The following is a 20,547-nucleotide window of genomic DNA, read 5'->3' as shown; positions in this document are numbered from 1 at the left end:
ATCAATATATTGATCTGCATAGCTGAAGAGCCATGCAAAGAAGGGATCGACTGAAGGAGTATTACAAGTAATCAGAGTAGCACCTGGGCTGGGTGTGGTTCCCTTAATGAGGGCTAAAGGTATAAAAGGGAACAAAGGCACAAGGTAAACTGTGGCTGTTTATCTGTGTTATTTTGTGGTTCCTGCTCTGAAGTTTCTGTTCCGTGCCTTTGGAGTTTTCAACCCAGCTTTTTCAGACACGTGGGAGGTGAAACCTCTTGGACTTGCTGTTTGCTCCAAAGATTCGAAAGGACTCCTGAAATGTCTTTGCTCATTCCAGGTTGTCTTTGTTTTTTCCTGTGTTTTTGTATGTGGCTGAAGTAAGCCTTGCACTATCATTGTTTCTTGACACTAAGGACTGTTTTGAGTAACCCTTTTTTGTTTATTTAATACATGTTTGCTGATTAGCAGAGCACGTGTGTGTTACGCATTGACTGAGCCCAGTCAGTCAGAACATGTCCTATTTTCACCAAAACCTGGCCTATTTTTGGTCCCCTGAATCTTCCGCATGTCCTGTTTTCACAAAAAACGGGCCCATTTGAGCTCCTATACATCCCTTTTTCGACCTCCCCAGCCTATGGGACACACAAAGGAGTTTGGGGCCATTTTTGGCTACCAAAGTGCTTCTGGGGACCGGGGAGGGTGAAAATAGGATGTCCAGGGGGCAAAAACTATTTTTTTCTTGGTTTCCTCCTTTAAATCTAGATGCATCTTAAAGTCCAGTGTGTATTATAGACCGAAAAATACATTACCTGTTTTATTTTACCACTAGCAGTAATTGTTATGAGTTTCTAGTTAAAATAAATAAATTAAAAACAAATATACATAAAATGCTCTTTTTAATACTGTAAATCAACCTCTAAGTGCATCTAAATTAAGAATATGTAGATAACTTACTTTGAATCCATTTTTGTCACTTTCTTGGTGAAAAATTCATCAACACCTTCATCTACTCTTCCCATCATTCCATTTTGTTCTCCCTCTTGAAGGGTTGCAGGACTCACCTGATAAAATGTAAAACCTTAAGGAATTTGCTTGATGAACACTTGAATATAGGCCAATCAAATGTTCAATTCTCAAATATATAAACCATAATACAACCAATCTTTTATTTTCTATACCATCCATTTTGATTATGCAGTTATAAAACAAAAGAATAATCACAACATTATAATATTATTATTATTTTATTAAGGGCCAAAAGTGCCCATATACAATATACTGTTCAAAAAAATAAAGGGAACACTCAAATAACACATCCTAGATATCCTAGATGAAATATTCTCATTGAATACTTTGTTCAGTACAAAGTTGAATGTGCACAACAGCATGTGAAATTGACTGTCAATCAGTGTTGCTTCCTAAGTGGACAGTTTGATTTCACAGAAGTTGATTTACTTGAAGTTATATTCTGTTTTTTAAGTGTTCCCTTTATTTTTTTGAGCAGTGTATATCAGCATTTTCATGCAGACATTTCCAAGCTGATCTATGAAGAAATAAACATATAAATTTCTGTGAATTTTAAAAGACAAAAGAAAATGCAAGCAAACTTCTCTCTTCGCTGTACTTAAGCTAATTTTTTAAAGTTATGCTACGGTTGATATGGTATTGAACTACCTATGAGCTGCCTATTGTTTGCAGATGCACAATTTCTATATGAAGGCTCTGAGCTAATCTTTATACGGACTTGTTTGAGACATGAACATTTTTAGATACATGTGAAGTACAATATCTTCAGTAATAGATTAACTCACGGTAGACTGTGTAGGCTGTTGTTTTTTATTCCTTTTAGGCCTAAGTTTAGTAAAATGCTCTAGCTTTTTTCCTTCATCTGATGGTAGTTCTGAAATGAGCCCAGACATCCGTTTGTCAAACCTCCCAGAATGGAATGGTGGGTCCTCTATATGAATAGGAACTTCTTCTAATGCTTTATCGAGGTCAAACTCCATTTCTAAAGAAAAAGTTTAAAACATATATGAGAGTTATATTTCTCTTTCCAGTCAAAACTTTTTTGTAAAGACTCAAGTCAGGCTCAACTCATGAAGGTCTTCTCTGATGTGCCTAAGTAGTCTTCTCATTAACAGTATGGGTTTGTTGCGGGATGTATTTAATTTCCCCAGTTTGGTTCACAGTGCGTGTTTTATAAATCATTGAGAAAAAGCATAACTCCAAAAAAAGAAAAATCGTACCAAAAGCTCTGGATACAGGCCTTAACATTCGACTGTGGATACTCTTCCTTTTAGATTTGGGAGTCATCTATAGATAAAATGGAAAAATAATATAATTGCCTTTTGGAAAATAAGTAGTAATAGTTAAATTAACTGCAGCACTGCAACGATCAACACAGCTATGCAAGATGGGGCAAAATAGCATTTGGATCAAAAGTAAGATGTTAAATAACTGCCAGTAATCAATATTTATATTGATTGTAGTAATTGGAAATACTCCAAGCTTGAAGTTAAACTGCAAAGTGAAAATGCAACATTTTATTTTGTTTATTAATGTGGCTGAAAAATGAGCATTATGTAAGTCCTACATCTCTACTGAATCTTTTTAAAGAATAAACAAAATCTTGGTCATGTTTTCTAATGGGATACAAAGCTTCAGGTATTGTGAGTTTTCACCCTAGCACTGTCAATCGGATTATCTACATCAGTGGTTCTCAACCTTGGGGTCGGGACCCCTTTGGGGGTCGAATGACCATTTCACAGGGGTCGCCTAAGACCATGGGAAAAGACAAATTTCCAATGGGGTTAGCAACTAAAGCTTCTATTCTGGCATCTCGGAACATATTTTTACAATCCAACCAATCGGGTGTTTACAGGGTGTGTGTGTGTCCCTCTGACCTCTTGCCAATCAGCTTAAAGATCTGTTGGAAGAATTGGCGCTAAACTTATAGTTGGGGGTCACCACAAATTGAGGAACTGTATTAAGGGGTCATGGCATTAGAAAGGTTGAGAACCACTGATCTACATTATCATCTAGCTCAGGGGTCACCAATCTTTTGGACCTCAGGGACCACTAAATTCATAATTTTAAATACCATGGACCACCAATATGATTTTTTAAAAAATATAAATAGTATTTAGTGCAATGTAAAAATGTAAATAATTTTTCTGCAGACCACCAAAATTTTCTCGCCACCAATGGTGCCGAGACCACTGGCTGGTGACTACTTATTTAGTTCATCAGTTATTATAGCATTAGCTTAAAACATAAAGCAAATACAAACTGATAAGTCAAGATTATAGAATGGGATTCACTCTGCCTTTCAAACACTGACAAGAAATGGTCTTTATCTAGTTCATAAGAAAAATGAACACATATCAACACTATAAAACTGGGGTTGTATTGCCTTTATGACATTCAAAAATGTTATGTTTCCACACTGTTTGATAAATTCATAATTCTTCCTACGGTGATATGTTTATGGGTTTGGGAATATATAAATAGTACATTCTCACATTAATTGCATATTAATTTTTATAACAGCTTGATAATGAAGTGGTGGATATCAACTCAAACCAGAACAATTGGAGAACAACCCTATACCAATATAATGAGACTAATTGCCAACACTTTTAATATATTCCTTGGACATCCCTAAAATGTGAAAAAGCATTTCTGCAGAATTTACCATTTCCTATAACTCAATGGATTTTTAATCATGTATTTGTTATAATTTATCTGGATTTATTCAGATAAATTAATCTGAAATAAAAAGTTTGATATTTATACATTGAAGGGTGAAAAAATGATCTTTGACACAGGTATTTCAAAAAATCCAAACAATATTTTTTTTTACTATTGTCTGAACTTTTGTATGACTTGATTAAATAGATAATTGGACTTTGCATTGATATGTCAGTATGATTGTCAAGATTTACGAATCAAGATTTAATGAATCAGACGACGGCTTGCAGTCAGGGGAAATTTACTAGCCTTCAAAATCACAATTATAAAAGCCTCATTGATGGAACATGAAATAATCTCACTTAGAAAAACATAATTATAGATTTTCAATAGTACTGGACATAGAGGCCAGTATGTCTTCTATTGTTCAATGAGATAACCATCAAGATACTAAACTAAGAAGACAGCTGTAATCTCATAAATAGCATATAAGCTTATTTTTTAAAAATGAATAGCTTCTTTTTGGTGATATTTGACATTAATATACAGTTCAAAGTATATTTAAAAATGATGTTTATTATGACAAAACCATCAGATCTTTCAATTGCTCCCATTTGTTTTATACAACTCAATATGAGTTTATACAGTTCAATATAAATATTCTATTACAAGTGTATAAAGAGCATTAACTTCCAGTCTAGTTTTATATAATTCTGATGTAGGTTATCTTGCATATGTACGCAAAAATTAATTCCACACTTTATAACTTTTGACTTTTTTCTTATACAGTTAGTCCTTGACTGAATTTTCATCACATGATCATGGGGATGCTATAAAGGTCATAACTGTGAAAAATTGTCATATGTTACTTTTTTTTACTGCTGTTGTAACCTTGAATGTTCACTAAATGAATTGTTGTAAATTGAGGATCACTTGTAGTTTTAAAACAATAATACAGGGTTATTCAAAAAGAATGAACCGATTTGATGACACAGTATTTTATTAAAGAAAAGTAACACAAAACTCCAGACAAGTCATAAGTCATAATCAACTTTTATTTTCCGCCTTACAAGTGTTCAATGTAGCCAGTACCTGCAACATGGGCAACATCAATGCAATAAGAGAATTCTTCCCAGGTGCGTATTGTATTATCATATCACAATCCACTGAGTTGATCGCTGTTGTTATTTGATGTTTAAGGCCATTATATTATTTGAGGTTAGTAGGTAGTGATGGAACATAAAAGCAATCCTTTACATACCCCCACAACAAAAAATCACACATGGTTAGGTCTGGGAATCTTGACAACCGAATTTGTTTTCATGACCTCGAGAATGCAGAACGCCTTTTCCTGAGGACTCAGCATTCCAAGGGTAAACAAACAACTGAACATTGCTGGAAGAATGATGTGACTACATCACCCCTGTGGCAGCCATTCAAACTTAGATAACTCATCTTTCAAATAGCTACTGACTCATTATATGACACTCAGAACTGAAACAATGTGTCATGAAATCGGTTCATTCTTTTTGAATAAATCCTTATAATAATACAGTAATACCTCATCTTACGAACCTAATTGGTTCCCAGGGGAGGTTCGTAAGACGAAAAGTTCGTAAGACGAAACATTGTTTCCCATAGGAAACAATGTAAGATCAATTAATCCATGCAACGAAACCCCCCCCCCCCCGGCAAAAAAACGCCACCGCCCGGCTGTCACCTTTTGAAACAGCCGGGGGGCTTCTCAGCATCCTCCTGAACCCGAACGCCAAACCCGAATTTTCGGGTTCGGCGTTCGGGAGGCCGCCGAGAATCCCCGCCGCCCGGCTGTCACCTTTTAAAACAGCCGGGGGGCTTCTCGGCGGCCTCCCGAACGCCGACGCCGGAAGTTTGGGTTTGGTGTTCAGGTTCAGGAGGACGCTGAGAAGCCCCCCGGCTGTTTCAAAAAGTGACAGCTGGGCGGCAGGGCTTCTCGGTGGCGGGTTCGTAAGAAGGAAAAAGTTCGTAAGAAGAGGCAAAAAATTTCTGAACGCCGGGTTTGTATCTCGGGTTGTTCATAAGACGAGGGGTTCGTATCATGAGGTACCACTGTATATGTATGCCTTCAAAGAGTGCCAAACAATAAATTTGCAAAATTTATCTCTCTCTCCTTCCCTTCCTCCCTGCACACTTCCACACAGCTCTATTGTTGTTTCCTGGGATTTATTGGAACCACTCTTCCAACTCTTACTGTGCTCCTACCACCACTGAGATCTCTTTGGCCTTTACTTCATCTTTTCCACTTCCTCCTTCAGCCTGAGATATTCCTACTTCTTATAACCCTTCTTCTTAATACCGCTATCACTTGGCATTGCTACATCTATTACTACAGTTTTTGGTCTTTGCTATTACCATGAAGTCAGTTTGACTGGCCAATACCTGCCTGTCCTTGTATGTTCTCTCTTTCTCTAAATTAATATGTATGCTTGCCATAATTTCCATATAGGGATGTGTCCCATTGAGTCACCACTTGAGCGATTCTTCTTTACTTAAATAGAGAAATGCAATGAACAAGCAAACAAAAAAGCAGTGGGACCATGAGTGCCTTCCAACTTTATAATTAAGGAGCATCAGAAATCTTCCTTTTCCTTCCCAGCAGACAGGCAAGTAACTGCTGATGGATGGGAAGTTGAATTTCAAGATTGGTTGGGAAACTATCACATAATGTTGAGAATGAAGATCATGTGCCTGCTGCAACAGCCCAGCAGTCAGAAGCACAGAAGTGGCCACAACTTTCTCCAAATTTCATTTCTCGAGAACCATGATTGAGGATTTTGGATACATACTGTAAGACTGCTCAGTTGAAGTACCTTGGTTCAAAAATTTTTGTCTTATAAGACACTGTTTTGTCCAGTTAAAGTTCATAACAAGAGTCTTAATAATATATAGATCTGATCCACAATCAAAATAAAAAGATATTCAAAACATATAGTACTTCAATAGGATCATTCTAATTAATGAGTGCAGTATATATATTAAAATATTAAACCACCTATAATATTCTTCATGATCACTTTGCCTCTAGCTGAAATGCTTAAAGACAAAGCACAGTAGGTATAGACATTGGGAAGAACAAATAAGAATACAAGAAATATATAAACCCAGGTCTTCATAAATTGCAAAAAAGAAACTACACTATTATGGGTAGAAAATCTGAGGTCAGAATGTTGAAGGATTTTATTAGCATACATTTTTAAATACACCAATGTTATTAACACTTTTTTGGATATTACTGGAACAAAGTTATGCTTTAAAATAAACCATATAACACTAAAATGTGTGTCATATAATAAATGCACACATATTTTATAAAATAATATTCTAAAAAGCAATTCCAGTATCTCTGAATTTTTGAATAAATGTAATTAGGCAAATCGTTATGGTTTTTTACTTTATAATTACTACCGGTACCTCAAATTAAAATACTGTATATTAAAAGTTTTATAAAAAGTGAAACAATATATGAAGAACAAATGCAAAACTGACAAACACAGAAAACAATATTTTTCAGCTCTCATGGCTATTTCAATGAAAAAAGAAGCAAATCCTTCCTTTTCCAAGTAATGTTCTCCGTTTTTTCTACGTAAAATAATTTACTTATATTTACAAAATAAATATTTCTCTGTTATGGACTCTCATAAATGAATGATTTTAGGAAACATCTTATATGCACCGCTTAGCATAATTAGAGCTGAAGTTACTGCAACACAATTAAACACAGTACACTCTTTATTTTTGCTGCCTCATGTGCCCAGTTCCAGGAGCCTTTCAAAGTTGCTGAATGGCTTTTCATTCTGGTCAGATGTAATCAGTTTTTCTTTCCTCTCTTCCAAAAAGCAAGTATACTATGCCAAGCACAAATAATTCTATGGAAGTACATGACCATACAGTGAAAGGAAATGAAACTTTCTGATTTTTTTAAAACTTTCAATTCATTAAATCAATATGATTATTAATAAACTTAATCTGTGCTAAACAGTTTTATGTGAATATTTTGCTTGGTTGTAGACTTTTGCCTTGTGAAGTATTTTTTAAATTCACTACACATCAAGCTAGCTAAAACTTCCTGTAAAATTGAACTTGGTTCCAAATAGAAATAAGTCTCCCTGTAAAAGCACAGTGTATGTTCCCAAGAGTTTTGTAAGGCAGCTGAAAAGCAAATGGAGCAAGAAAGGAAAGTAGGCTAGGAATAGCAGAACTTAAAAAAAAATACTTACACTTGTACAGCAGAGAGTCTCCATGCAGCCAAAAGGGAAAGATAAAAGAATATGAATGGACAGCAGAAAAAGCAGAATCAGTTGTAGAGGAGAGAAGGAGGGGGGGCAAGCCGTGCCAGAACTTTGGCAAATAAAAAATATAAAAGCAGAGCTATGCAAAAATGAGAGATAAATTTTTCGTGTTAAGAAGAAAAAAACACAGCAATTTCTCTACCCCAGATGTACTTATACAGATGTGAAATTTAAAAAAATCTCCATCCAGATTAATTTTTGGAAGAATGTATAAATTGAACTGTACAGGTGAACAGAAGTGGAAAGGTTAAATGAAGATCTTTCCTATAGGATTTCACAGTAATGTAACTAAGGCTCTCAAATCATACACCTCCAACAGTTTTTATTCACCTATGTTTTATCTACCATTCAGACACATTCAGGAATATAAATGATTTTGGCAGTAAAGTCTACATTGAGCGTTTGTCTGGTAAATTCTGGTCAAGTCTGTCTTTTGTTAAAGTGCAATATGCAAGTTTCATATACTTTTAATGATCCTGAGCAGAAAATAAAGAAACTCTACATTATTTTTCAACCTCCCTGGGGATTAGTCTAGACTCTAGAATTACAGGTGAAACTCAAAAAATTAGAACATCGTGCAAACGTTCATTTATTTCAGCAATGCAACTTAAAAGGTGAAACTTAATATATGAGAGATGCTCATAACATGCAAGGCAAGATAGTTCAAGCTGTGATTTGTCACAATTGTGATGATTATTAGAATATTATATGCAATCAATAAAACAAAGATTACATATAGAACGACATCGGACTTCTGAAAAGTATAAGCATGCATATTTATTTATTTATTTATTTATTTATTTATTTATTTATTTATTTATTTATTTATTTATTTATTTATTTATTTATTTATTTATTCATTCATTCAGGTCCTCATTTTACCCACCTCGGAAGGATGGAAGGCTGAGTCAACCTTGAGCCGGTGATGAGATTAGAACCGCTGACCTTCAGATCTACAAGTCAGCTTCAGTGGCCTGCAGTACAGAACTCTTACCTGCTGCGCCACCCCGGTACTTCGTTTGGGCCCCTTTTGCAGCAATTACTGACTCAATGAAGTGTGGCATGGGAGCTATCAGCTTGTGGCACTGCTAAAGTGCTATGGCAAACCAGGAGGCTTCGATAGCGGCCTCCAGCTCTTCTGCATTGTTTGGTCTCATGTCTCTCATCTTTCTCTTGGCAATGCCCCAGAGATTCTCTATGGGGTTCAGGTCAAAGTTAGTTTGCTAGCCAATCAAGGACAGTAATCCCACAGTCATTGAAACAGATTTTGGTGCTTTAGGCAGTGTGGGCAGGTGCCCAAGTCATGATGGAAAATTTAAGTCACTATCCCCATAAAGCTCGTATGCGGATGGAAGCATGGAGTGCTCCAAAATCTCCTGGTAGATGGCTGTGTTGACCCTAGACTTAATGAAGCACAGTGGACCAACACCAGCAGATGACATGGCTCCCCAAATCAACACAGACTGTGGAAACTTTACAAGAAACCTAAAGCATCTTGCAGTGTGTGCCTTTCCATTCTTCCTCCATACTCTGGGTCCTTGGTTTCCAAATGAGATGCAAAGGTTTCCACAGGATTTATGACAAATCATGGCCCGAACTATCTTGTCTTGCATGCTATGAGTATCACTCATATATTAAGTTTCACTTTTTAATCTGCATTACTGAAATAAATGAACGTTTGCACGATATTTTGTATCTTTGCATTAATTTTACTGTGTAAGCCACCCTGAGTCCACTGGAGAAGGGCAGCCTAGAAATTTGAATGAATGAATGAATGAATGAATAAATGAATGAATGAATGAATGAATGAATTCATCCATCCATCCATCCATCAATTCATTCATTCTAATTTTTCAAGTTTCACCTGTATATTATGTTCATATAAATTGAGGGGAAAATGCAAGGAAGAAGCAGGAACAAGTCAATTACTCTTTTTGTTATGTGTGCAATGAGAATAATTTTCATACACATATTTGCTTCATTTAGTTTTACAATTTACAATTTTTTAAAACAGGGACCAAATTATTTTTGTAACATTTGTCAGAAAAAAATGTAAGAGGGACAAGACATCCTTTCTAGAATTTTCAAACCTATCAACAAACAAATGACTCCAAATCTGTTCCTCTGAAAATTTCTAAAGGACCCTATTAATGGGATTGCAATGCTTGCAAATTTCATTTCATTCTATAAATATAAGAATAATTCTTAGTTTTTATTCTTTCCTTTCTTTTGTCACTGTGGTGTCAAGATTTGATGTGTGATTTCTATTTTAACCAAAACAAAACCTTGCATAAAAACAAATAAGGCATCAAACATATGAGTTAATTGCTGTTCAGAAATGTGGTATTAACCTATAAAGCCCAACATGACTTGGCTTATTGCTACTTTTAAGATAATCTCTTCTTACAGAATCTGCCCATTTTATACAAACTCCTGGGAAAGTTAAGCAAGATAATCCTCTTTGGTGGTAACCTGATATTATGAAAGTTATTCTTTTTCATGCTAGTCTAACATTATTGGATTAATTTGGCCCACATGCTTGATATTCGTTCAAGAAGTTCCAGTTTAGCCTTAGAAACGTACAATGAATGAGCAATGAAATGGTGTTTTGACATTTGCATAAATTAAAAAAAGCAATCCTGTTTATATAATATTTAGGCAATTATGGAGTTTGCTTTCTTTCAGAGAAGTAGAATTTTACAATGAATTGTGCTTTCAACTAATCTTTGATAGATAGCCTTTCTAGCCATTTGGACAACAGTACAGTATTTAGAATTTTTCTTCAAATATAAGCACCTTAAAATAGCTGAATTCTGTGTCCAAGATGCAAAAATTTTGCTATGTTCAAACCTGACAACAGAAGTTAGTAACTCACTTAATTACTGATACAGTTTTTTTCTCAGTGATTATTTTCACTTATATCCTCAAATAAAATGTTATTCATTCATTCATTCAAATAATATATCTTGCCTACAGATACATACTTACAGTAAAAAGAAACAACAAAAAGTCATACTTTTATTCATATGATTTAACGTTGCAACCAAAGTAAATGAACTGTGTAATTCTGAGAATGGCGAACAATCTATTTTTAGTATATAGAATGAAGCCTCGAGACAAAGTTGGTCTCAATGTCCCTCAGTTCAACCAAGGCCATTCTAAATCATGAACATCACTAATTATGAAGAAAGCTAGGCAATGTATTTTAAAAAAATTTAATGTATAAAGTTATAAAACAAAGCTTTCTTCACATTAGATCTATTAAAAAATTCCACTTTAGCTTTAGAAACACTGCAGGGAATGTCTCCAAATGTTAGTAATCAAATGTTGCTTTGCAAGTATTTCTAAATCTGAGGTGCACAACTGAAAAACCACTTTTAAATAATAAAAGTGTTAAAAAAATTTTTAAAGTTGGAATATTGGAAAGCAAAACACTAGCATACTCTACTTTTTTTGAAAAAAATGTTTCAAATCATCAGATGAATCCAATAAAAATAATTAGGAATTAAAAATTGGATTTCTACAGTCCAATATTTTTCTTGTACATGCCCCTTATACAGAAAGTCCTTGACATATGACTATAATTGAGCCCAAAATTTCTGTTGCTAAGCAAGAAAGATGTTTAATGAATATTGCCCCATTTTACGACCTTTTTTGCCACAGCGAGAATCACGACAGCTATTAAAATTAGTAACATAGTTAAGTGAATCTGGCTTCCCCATTGACTTTGCTTGCCAGCAAGTTGCAAAAGGTGACTGAATGACACCAAGATACTGCCATCGTCATAAATATGAGTCAGTAGCCAAGTATTTGAATTCTGATCATATGACCAAGGGGTGCTGCAAGGGGTCATAAATGTGAAAAACGGTCATGAGTCATTTTTTCCAGTGCTATTGTAAATTTGAATGGTCAATAAATGAATCATTGTAAGTTGAAGACCATCTGTACTCTGAAAAAGGTCAAGAGTACTACAGATAGGAACATCCTAAAAAATGACTGACCTAGTGTGACAGATAGCTTTCAGTGAATTCATACTGTATAATTGATTATTTCTCCCTCTAAAACCCATTTTGGATTGAAGGGACCTATATTTTCCCAATATATAACTATTAACCAAAAAAGATTGGCAGGGTGCTTTATCAAACGATTGCTGCGCTCTTGAAATGTGAACTCATCAGAAATGAAAACATTTGAAATAAAACATTTCCTACTAGAATAATAAGTAGTGGCTAAAAAGGATAAACAGAAATATTTATCTATTTAATAAGAAGTTTGCCAAGCACTTTGTGTTCAAACTAACATTTACTCATTGTCAAATAAAAATCTACATAAAGAAAGAAAGAAAGAAAGAAAGAAGGAAGGAAGGAAAGAAAGAAAGAAAGAGAAGGGAGGGAAAGAAGGAAGGAAGGAAGGAAGGAAGGAAGGAAGGAAGGAAATCACATTTAGTCAGGTTGCTGGAGCATATCCTATGTTTTGGATTTTTTGTAAAGTACTTAAATTAATATGCTAGTGTGCACACACTCTTCTAATTTATGAATATACGGTAGTAGCCATAAAGAACAACAATGATGTGCCTCTGTTTACAGAACATTTAGTAATAGATAGATAACAAAACCCATCAGCCGCACAGTACACATAGTTTATACTATTTGCACAATTACTTCTTTTGATTATTTTGTTTCAGTTGTGTTTTATACAGATAAAATCTTAATCAGTTTGCAATATTTAGTACAAAAACTGTAAATGAATTTCATGGCACCTTAACAGCCAACAGTTTCATGATGATTTCTATAAAATATAGCAGGTATCTGTAGGAAAATATGAAGGGCTGAAGCCCTCATTTGATTGGTATTCATTACAAGAAGTAAGTGAACCCAAGATAAAAAATGGCAGGACCAAAGATAAATTTAATTCAATTTATATTTAATATAATATAGTTAATACAATACTATTCTCATTTATTTATGAACACTCCCTACTGTATTAAAATTATTTTTAATATTAAAATTATTTTTAATATTATTAATATTAAATATAATAATATAATATTTTTGGGGAAAGTTCCCTAAATGAGCTCCAAAATCTAAGGTTTATATATTCCTTACTGTGAATTACTACCAAGGATAAAATATTTATTTATTTATTTATTTATTTATTGAATTAATTTGATTTGATTTGATTTCTATACCGCTCTTCTCAAGGCGATTTTATATCCATAAAGTTTAATTCATTTAGTATTATGAGCAAGAACATGCAGCATGCCTGAATTAAAAAAATAATCAGTTAGGATTTATAAGAATTTCTAATAACAAATTACCAATATTTGGGTGATAACTTTTATAAACATACAAAAAGTTAGATCCACCTAAATCAACATATATTGAAAACAATATGGGCTGAATTATGGAAGCAATCAATACTAATATGTCAACATTGAGATGTATAATAGATGGTAATGTACCAAATAAAAGTTATCCTAAACATTTAGAAAATTAAGTATGATTTTTTAAATCATCTATTTAGCTTTATCATTTTTTATAATTGCTATTGTATATTTCAGTGTTAAAAAGTGGGTGTCTGAATGAGCTAGAAAGTGTAAGAGATTTAGTCAAAGATTACAGATGTCTTACCATACATGTATCTAGGTCTTCAAAGCGTTCCAGTTCAGTTAGCTCCTCAACTGTAATGATAGATCGTTTAGTAGATTTATCCTCTGCTAACTCAATGTCCAATGAGTCCTGGTGAGGCAAGGGTTTACCCCGCCTGGTCAAATGATCGGCCTAGAGGAAAGGTTATAGTGAAAGCATTCTTTATAAAATAGAAATATTGATAATAAACACTTGTAAATAAGTTTCCAATGAATACAAGCCAAAATATAGGTACAAGTAACTTGCTATAAAAATGAGATGGGCTTGAAGACCATTAATTCAACATCTTATTGGATGCTCGGAATTCAGAATTAGAGTTACAGTAGTACCTCTACCTAAGAACGCCTCTACTTATGAACCTGTTCAAGAACCATTTTCTACTTACAAACCCGAGCCTCTGAAACTGTAACCGGAAAAGGTGGGGAGAAGTCTCCATGGAGCCTCTCTAGGAATCTCCTGGGAGGAAAAAGGGCCTCCACCCTTCCTGTGGTTTCGCCAATCTCATGCATTATTTGCTTTTACATTGATTCCTATGGGAGAAATTGCTTCTTCTTACAAAATTTTCTACTTAAGAACCTGGCCACGGAATGAATTAAGTTCATGAGTAGAGGTACCACTGTATTTGCAAAACAGGGCTGTTCAATTTCAAAGGGCTCTAGCAAAACAGAACAATTGCCATAAACCTTCACAGTGAGGTTGTTCTTTGAAGAATTTTCTCCCATTTGAACATAGGGCTCACGTAACTTAAACCCATTCTATCCAATCCTAACCTCTCAGCTTTCTGAAAACAAATTTAAAACAGTTCCATGTTACAGATGTTCAGGTTATCTATGCTTATATCCTAAACTCAAACTTTTTTGTAATTCATCAACTTCTTCCTATGTTATCACATTCAGTGTAGCTATCTCATTAGGTGTAAATCGAAAGATACAGATAGATCTATATAGGCATTATTGTTGAATATGGTAAATCATACTGAACTGTAAAATCAACTTAAATATATGAGATTATATAAATGCATACCAGTTTATGATGACAATGAGAAAGAGCATCAAGGATTTCATCTACTATTCGATCTGAGAGAAATGAAGCAACTGTCAGCTTTACTTCACTATGTGAAAATAGAAATAAGAATACAAAATATGAATTTACAGTGAAAAAAATTATATTACAGGTTATATTATGTATGCATTAGCTAGATATCTTTGGTTCTCTAAACATGCATATAAAAATATTCAAATAACGTAACCATTTTCAAAAATAATTATCAATCTTAGAGAAGAGAAAAAGAATGTTGTATTAACTCTCATCAAATGATATTAAGGTTTAAAACACAAGGGTGATCAATGAATGCAAGATGTAGTGCATGATAAAACATACGCTGCAACCACTTTAATACATCTGGTGTGTTCACATTTTTGAAAATTCATTTATTTTATTAAACTTATTACAGCTGCCAACTCTAACAGAAGCTAGGCAGCTTACAAAATCTAAATATATTAAAGATTTAATCCTAAATGTATTTCATTCCTCTTTTCCATAGTCATTTATTTGTAAAGGAAAATGTTTTACTGCTTCATTATTATCACTCATTATTTTATGATGGCAAATTATTTTACTATATAATGAGCAAACAACCTAAACCGAATTACTTGCATTTATATCAGCAATAGCTTAAGTACTTCATTTTCTTGATGAGATGCCAAGACTATTAAATGGGGTGGGTGAGAGAGGGACGATTATCCATTTGTTTTAGTAGTACTATTTAAATGAACAAAATGTCACACTATGACCACATGGTACAAATACATGTAATTTACCCGGAATTAATTATAATAACTTCTTGTTAATAATTGGAACAAGTGTTGTTTATAATTAAACTCTCATTAATCCAGTTTGCCCTTTAGTGAGTAGTGGAAATCTCTCTCTCTCTTTTTTTTGGGGGGGGGGGTCATTTCTTCTGCCATCATTATGTTACTATTACACTTCTCATGACCTTCAGTATTTTAATTTTAAAAAACATAATTAAAAATAATTTAAAAATAAAATTATAAGCTGAAGCTAGAAAAAAAGCTTTTTTTTGCCTGAAAGTAAAGATGGGAACAGTTTAGGATTGTTAGATTAAGGAAATCATTGCAAAAAGGAGGTGTTTTTTTGAACAAATTAAATTATACTCAGTCCATAGATAAATGTAGAAAGTAGTTTGGCTCACCTAATTTTATTAAGGATATCCACTCCAGACTGCTCCAAAAGAACATTTTTAACAAAGGTCCGAGGAATGGAAATTTTTTCAGTACATGCCTCAATCAAGTCTTGCCTTATATGTGCTTTCTTCATTGCACTTGGACAAAGGTTTTCAGCTGCATCTACCATTGACTCAAGCAGTGTCTGCAGCAGATAGCAATGGGAAGCCAACTTAAAAAAAAATACAGGAACTACAAAAGCATGCCATTCATAACACCATGTGTACTGTGTTTTAAATACAAAATTACAAAACAAATTATAAAGACTGTTAAGAGAATTCAATAATATTCTTTAGTATTAAGTTTATATTTAATTTGCTTGACAAGAGTGACTTTCCTTTATGGAAATTTAAATGTTCAGGTGAAAAACTATTCTAAAAATAGGAGGCAAAGTTATAAAGAACTGCTTATCAGATTCCTACAAAGGAGCCAGGTGCAGTAGACTGAACTGAGAGACAAAAGAATATCTTAGTCTTCAAGAATGTAGACCTAGAGGACTTATTAAGGTAGACAAGATAGCGCTGTTGGAAAATTGCATATGGGGTGACAAAAATTACCAAATCACAAGCATGGGCAGCACATGACCTGGGGTACCTTGGATAATAAAAACTGGCATCATAGCTTAACCATCTTGAATGGGTAAGCAGAACCCACTAGACTCCTGGAAATGGTGTACAAGTTTCAATCTGGGGGCTTAGGTCTCTATGGGAATAATAAACCCATCAAAAGATAGGTAATTTTCAATTGGGTGTGTTTTGAAGTTACAAGTTATCATATTGTCATCACATTTGAAAGTCCATTGCACATTAAAGGTGACAGTTTTACAATATAAAGCTTGGTCAACTATGTGATGGGACCAATATTTTTATCCTTTTCCTCGGGGGAAGAATTTAAAGCAGTAAATTATTATTTATCTTTCAAAACAGGCATGTCCAACCTGAGGCTCATGGGCCACATGCAGCCCTGGACGGGTAGCGCAGCCCCACAAGATTGTAAACTTTTAATATTATATGTAGTCCCTGACTTACAGCTGCAATTGAGCCCAAAATTTCTGTCGCTAAGCGAGACAGTAGTTAACTGAGTTTTACCCTATTTTATGATTTTTCTTGCCATAGTTGTTAAGTGAATCACTGCAGTTATTCACACGGTTGTTAAGTAATTCTGGCTTCCCCATTGACTTTGCTTGTCAGAAGGTCACAAAAGATTATCACATGACCTTGGGATACTGCAACTGTTTTAAATATTAGTCAGTTGTCAAGTGTCTGAATTTTGATGTGACCATGAGGATGCTGCACTGGTTGAAAGTATAAAAAAGAGTCACAGGTCACTTTTTCAGTGTCATTGTAACTTCAAATAGTCACTAAATGAATGGTTGTAAGTCGAGAACTACTTGTATTACATGATTTATATAAATTAACTATATTTATTTATTTATTAATCAAATTTGTATGACGCCCCTCTTCACAGACTCAGGGCTGCTAACAACAGTAATAAAACAATATAAACAAATGTGATATTTAAGTTAATTTTAAAAAGAAACCCCAATTTAAGAGACCAATCATACATACAGACATACCATGCATAAATTTTTTATAAGCCATGGGGAAGGGAATATCTCAATTCCCCTATGCCTGACGACAGAGGTGGATTTTAAGGAGCTTACGAAAGGCAAGGAGGGTGTGGGCAACTCTGATATCTGGGGGGAGTTGGTTCCAGAGGGCTGGGGCCGCCACAGAGAAGGCTCTTCCCTTGGGTCCCGCCAAACGGCATTGTTTTATATATTTTATATGCAAGACAATTCTCCTCTTCACTCAATGGGCCCCATGTAAGCCAAAAGATTGGACAACCATGTTTTAAAAGGGGGAAAAAACTTTGTTGAGCGAGAGACTGAGGTTAAAGAAGAAAAATAGGTGCATTAAATTACCAGAATCTTAAGAAATCTTGTTCTTTTTAAATATTTTTTATTTTTTTATTTAGCCTACAGATTACCCACGACAGGTAAAAGAAAACTAAGTTGGTTCCCTTCTTCTTCCCACATTCATTTTAGGATAACATTTTTTAGTCATTAATACCTTGAGCTGATCATCAACAACCTTTGTAACTTCCCCAGCCATAGATTCTAGGATCTCCTGAATTGGATTGGATAATGAACCATTTGCTCCTGCCCATGAAGCTCCACCAAGATGATAAAGGTTTGGTAATAACTGTAAAATATATATATAAAGAGAGCTACTGTTAATATCTACCATAACTGAACAAGCATAGATTTACTTGTTTAAATTCTGAAAACTTTAGAGGTAGAAGTTTTAATAGTATTACTTATTCTAATGGCATTGGAACCCTAGCATTATAAATATCTGCTATCTTACTGTTTTGGAATTCTTAGCATCCTTCATAAGTCTTTCAGCTGATTTCAGATCCTCTTGTATTGTGTCAATTCCGCAATTTCTTAAAGAGTTGAGATGATCTTGTACTTTGACACATATTCTGTCTATCATCTACACAAGAATAAAATTGGAAAGAAAAGAAATAACTACACACCTAGAAAAAGGAGAAAGGAAAGCTAACAGATAACATAACAATGAATAAATCTCTCAGATAGCCTTTCAAATATATTGCACATTCAAATATATAACCAAAGAATATATGTTCACATATTTCTGAGGTTCTGACTTCTTTTTACTTCTTTTTGTAATTCATTACTGTTGTGATTCAGCCTGAGGCTCCTCAGGGACCAGCTGGATCTCTGCCGGCTCCATGCCCAGAGGAGGAGGACAGTGAACAGGAGGGGGAGGACCAGGCAGATGGGGGAGAGGAGCGTCAGGAAGAGGAGGAGGGAGAGCAGCCTGAGACCCCCAGGGGGGGCTCTCCCCAGCTAGTAGCCTGGATTCATTGGATGAAGACGCACAGGATATAATAGACATGAGGCAGCGACGAGCAGCTCAAAGAAGGGGCCAATTAGAAAGGTATTTCCATCCCTGAATTGGCAACAGCTGGGTTTGGGTGTGGTTCTCCTCAGCAGGGTTGAAAAGGCAGGCCCGCCCTTACAGTCTTGTGGAGAGTTATCAACTGGGAGTCCTGTGACCTTGCTTCGATTCTTGGCGTCGCTGATCTTGGCTTGTGGCCTAGAAGGCTGAAAGACTTGGGGGAGGCGTGGGTTTTATTATCTCCAGTGTTGTTTTTGCCAGCAAAAATCCTGTTTTATTGCCTGGCCTTCATGAAACCTCTGTGAAGCTTCATCGTGTTCTGTGAAGCTTCATCGTCTGTAAGAACAGTTTTTGTTACCTGTGTTTGCTTTCCAGTATATAAACTGCCTTTGCTTTTTACCAGTGTGTCTGGCTACTCTTTTTGGTTGGTGTTGGCGTCTGGGGGGACCCAGACAGAACAATTACGGAGAAATATTACAGTGCATATTTCTTGAAAATGAGAGGCCAGGCGAAATAACGCCCGTCCGAAAATTGCCAATGGCAGGAACCAACTCGGCTCCCCCATCAGCTAGGGGCGTTCCCCGCGATAGCACGGGAACGCCCCAGAGCAATCAGTGGCCGCTCGGGCATTCTGGGAAAACCGAGGGGCGGGGCGTTTGCCGTTTATCAGGGCTTGCTTGCCCCCCCAGCTTCTCTTGCCCCCGAGCTCGCCACCAAATGGACACCCACCCACCCTCCGCTCAATCCAGGATGTTTTTATAGGTCGCCTGGTTTGGGGCCGAGTAGGAATTTTTGCAGTCTTATGGCATTTGCTACGGATTGTTTTTCGCCTACTCCATCCTGGACGAGGGTAAGGATTTGTGGTTACGGGGTGCATCTGTATGTAAATAGGTTCTGATTCAACAATTGGATGTTTATATTCTTGGTCACTATATGGCAGAAACGGGGCGGAAAGGGTATCAGTAGCAGCTGTGTGTTCTCCTTTGGGCATCTTTTGTAAGATGATTGGCACCCCCATTGCACAACTCAAGCTTCCTCCACGGACAGAGAGGTGTGAAGGGGGTGCCCTTGGGGCTCACCTACGTCATTTCCGGTTCTGGGTCATGCAAGGCGAGCCCTCCCACATGCTGGGCATGGCTTTCGGGTCGGGAGTAGGCGGGGCACGCCTCACCCTGACCAGGCATGGAGTAACGCCCATTTGAGTTGCCCAAGTATGTTGTGTTCAGGAAACTCCGCCCCATTCAGCGACCCCTGCAGGTCTTTCTGTTAATATTTAATAAAGTGACCCATTTTACCCAGCTTGGTGTCCGAGTGTTCATTTCCCGTCCAAGGCAATATATAACCTGATTCCCTCATGATTCCTCCCATTTCCATAGAGTTGAGGGTCTTCTGGCAGGGAGGAAAGTAGCAGAGGCAGGCTACCTAGGAAAATCTATAAGGATTGCCTTTATCCTATGTTATTTATGGGACGCCTTTTCAAAGTGCAAATATCTCCTGTGAATGGAAGGGCCTCTCTGAATCCAACCACTGAAAATTTTATTAATTATAAAAGAGTAAACAACTGGTACCTGTTGTGTTGTGCTAGTAACTATGCCCTGCTGTAGTCTGTACGCTTGCTCTTGTAGATATTTTCGGGTCTCATGATTTCGAAGCAAATAATTTTCTATCTAAGAGCAGAAATTAAAATCAGATACAAGCCTGGATTTTAAAAATTAAGTGAGAAAAGCAT

General features: G+C 35.6%; 1 protein-coding gene across 5 annotated transcripts in view; it reads right to left on the bottom strand.

Moving 5' to 3' along the window:
- The window catches only part of CARMIL1 (capping protein regulator and myosin 1 linker 1), a 165,032-nt gene that overhangs the window by 27,220 nt on the left and 117,265 nt on the right, over positions 1-20,547 (bottom strand). For all 5 annotated transcript variants that reach the window (XM_070747395.1, XM_070747393.1, XM_070747394.1 and 2 more), the window contains exons 24-32: positions 20,387-20,485; positions 18,261-18,389; positions 17,964-18,095; positions 15,861-16,036; positions 14,672-14,759; positions 13,631-13,780; positions 2,229-2,295; positions 1,794-1,990; positions 937-1,043 (exon numbers count right to left, since the gene is read on the bottom strand). In XM_070747395.1, the coding sequence (XP_070603496.1) occupies positions 937-1,043; positions 1,794-1,990; positions 2,229-2,295; positions 13,631-13,780; positions 14,672-14,759; positions 15,861-16,036; positions 17,964-18,095; positions 18,261-18,389; positions 20,387-20,485 (1,145 nt within the window). The remainder of the gene's footprint in view (positions 1-936; positions 1,044-1,793; positions 1,991-2,228; positions 2,296-13,630; positions 13,781-14,671; positions 14,760-15,860; positions 16,037-17,963; positions 18,096-18,260; positions 18,390-20,386; positions 20,486-20,547) is intronic.

The sequence above is a fragment of the Erythrolamprus reginae genome, chromosome 3 (genome assembly GCF_031021105.1).
Source record: "Erythrolamprus reginae isolate rEryReg1 chromosome 3, rEryReg1.hap1, whole genome shotgun sequence".
NCBI lineage: Eukaryota > Metazoa > Chordata > Lepidosauria > Squamata > Dipsadidae > Erythrolamprus > Erythrolamprus reginae.
The sequence above is the reverse complement of the archived record's forward strand: the minus strand, read 5'-3'. Positions and strand labels throughout refer to the sequence as shown.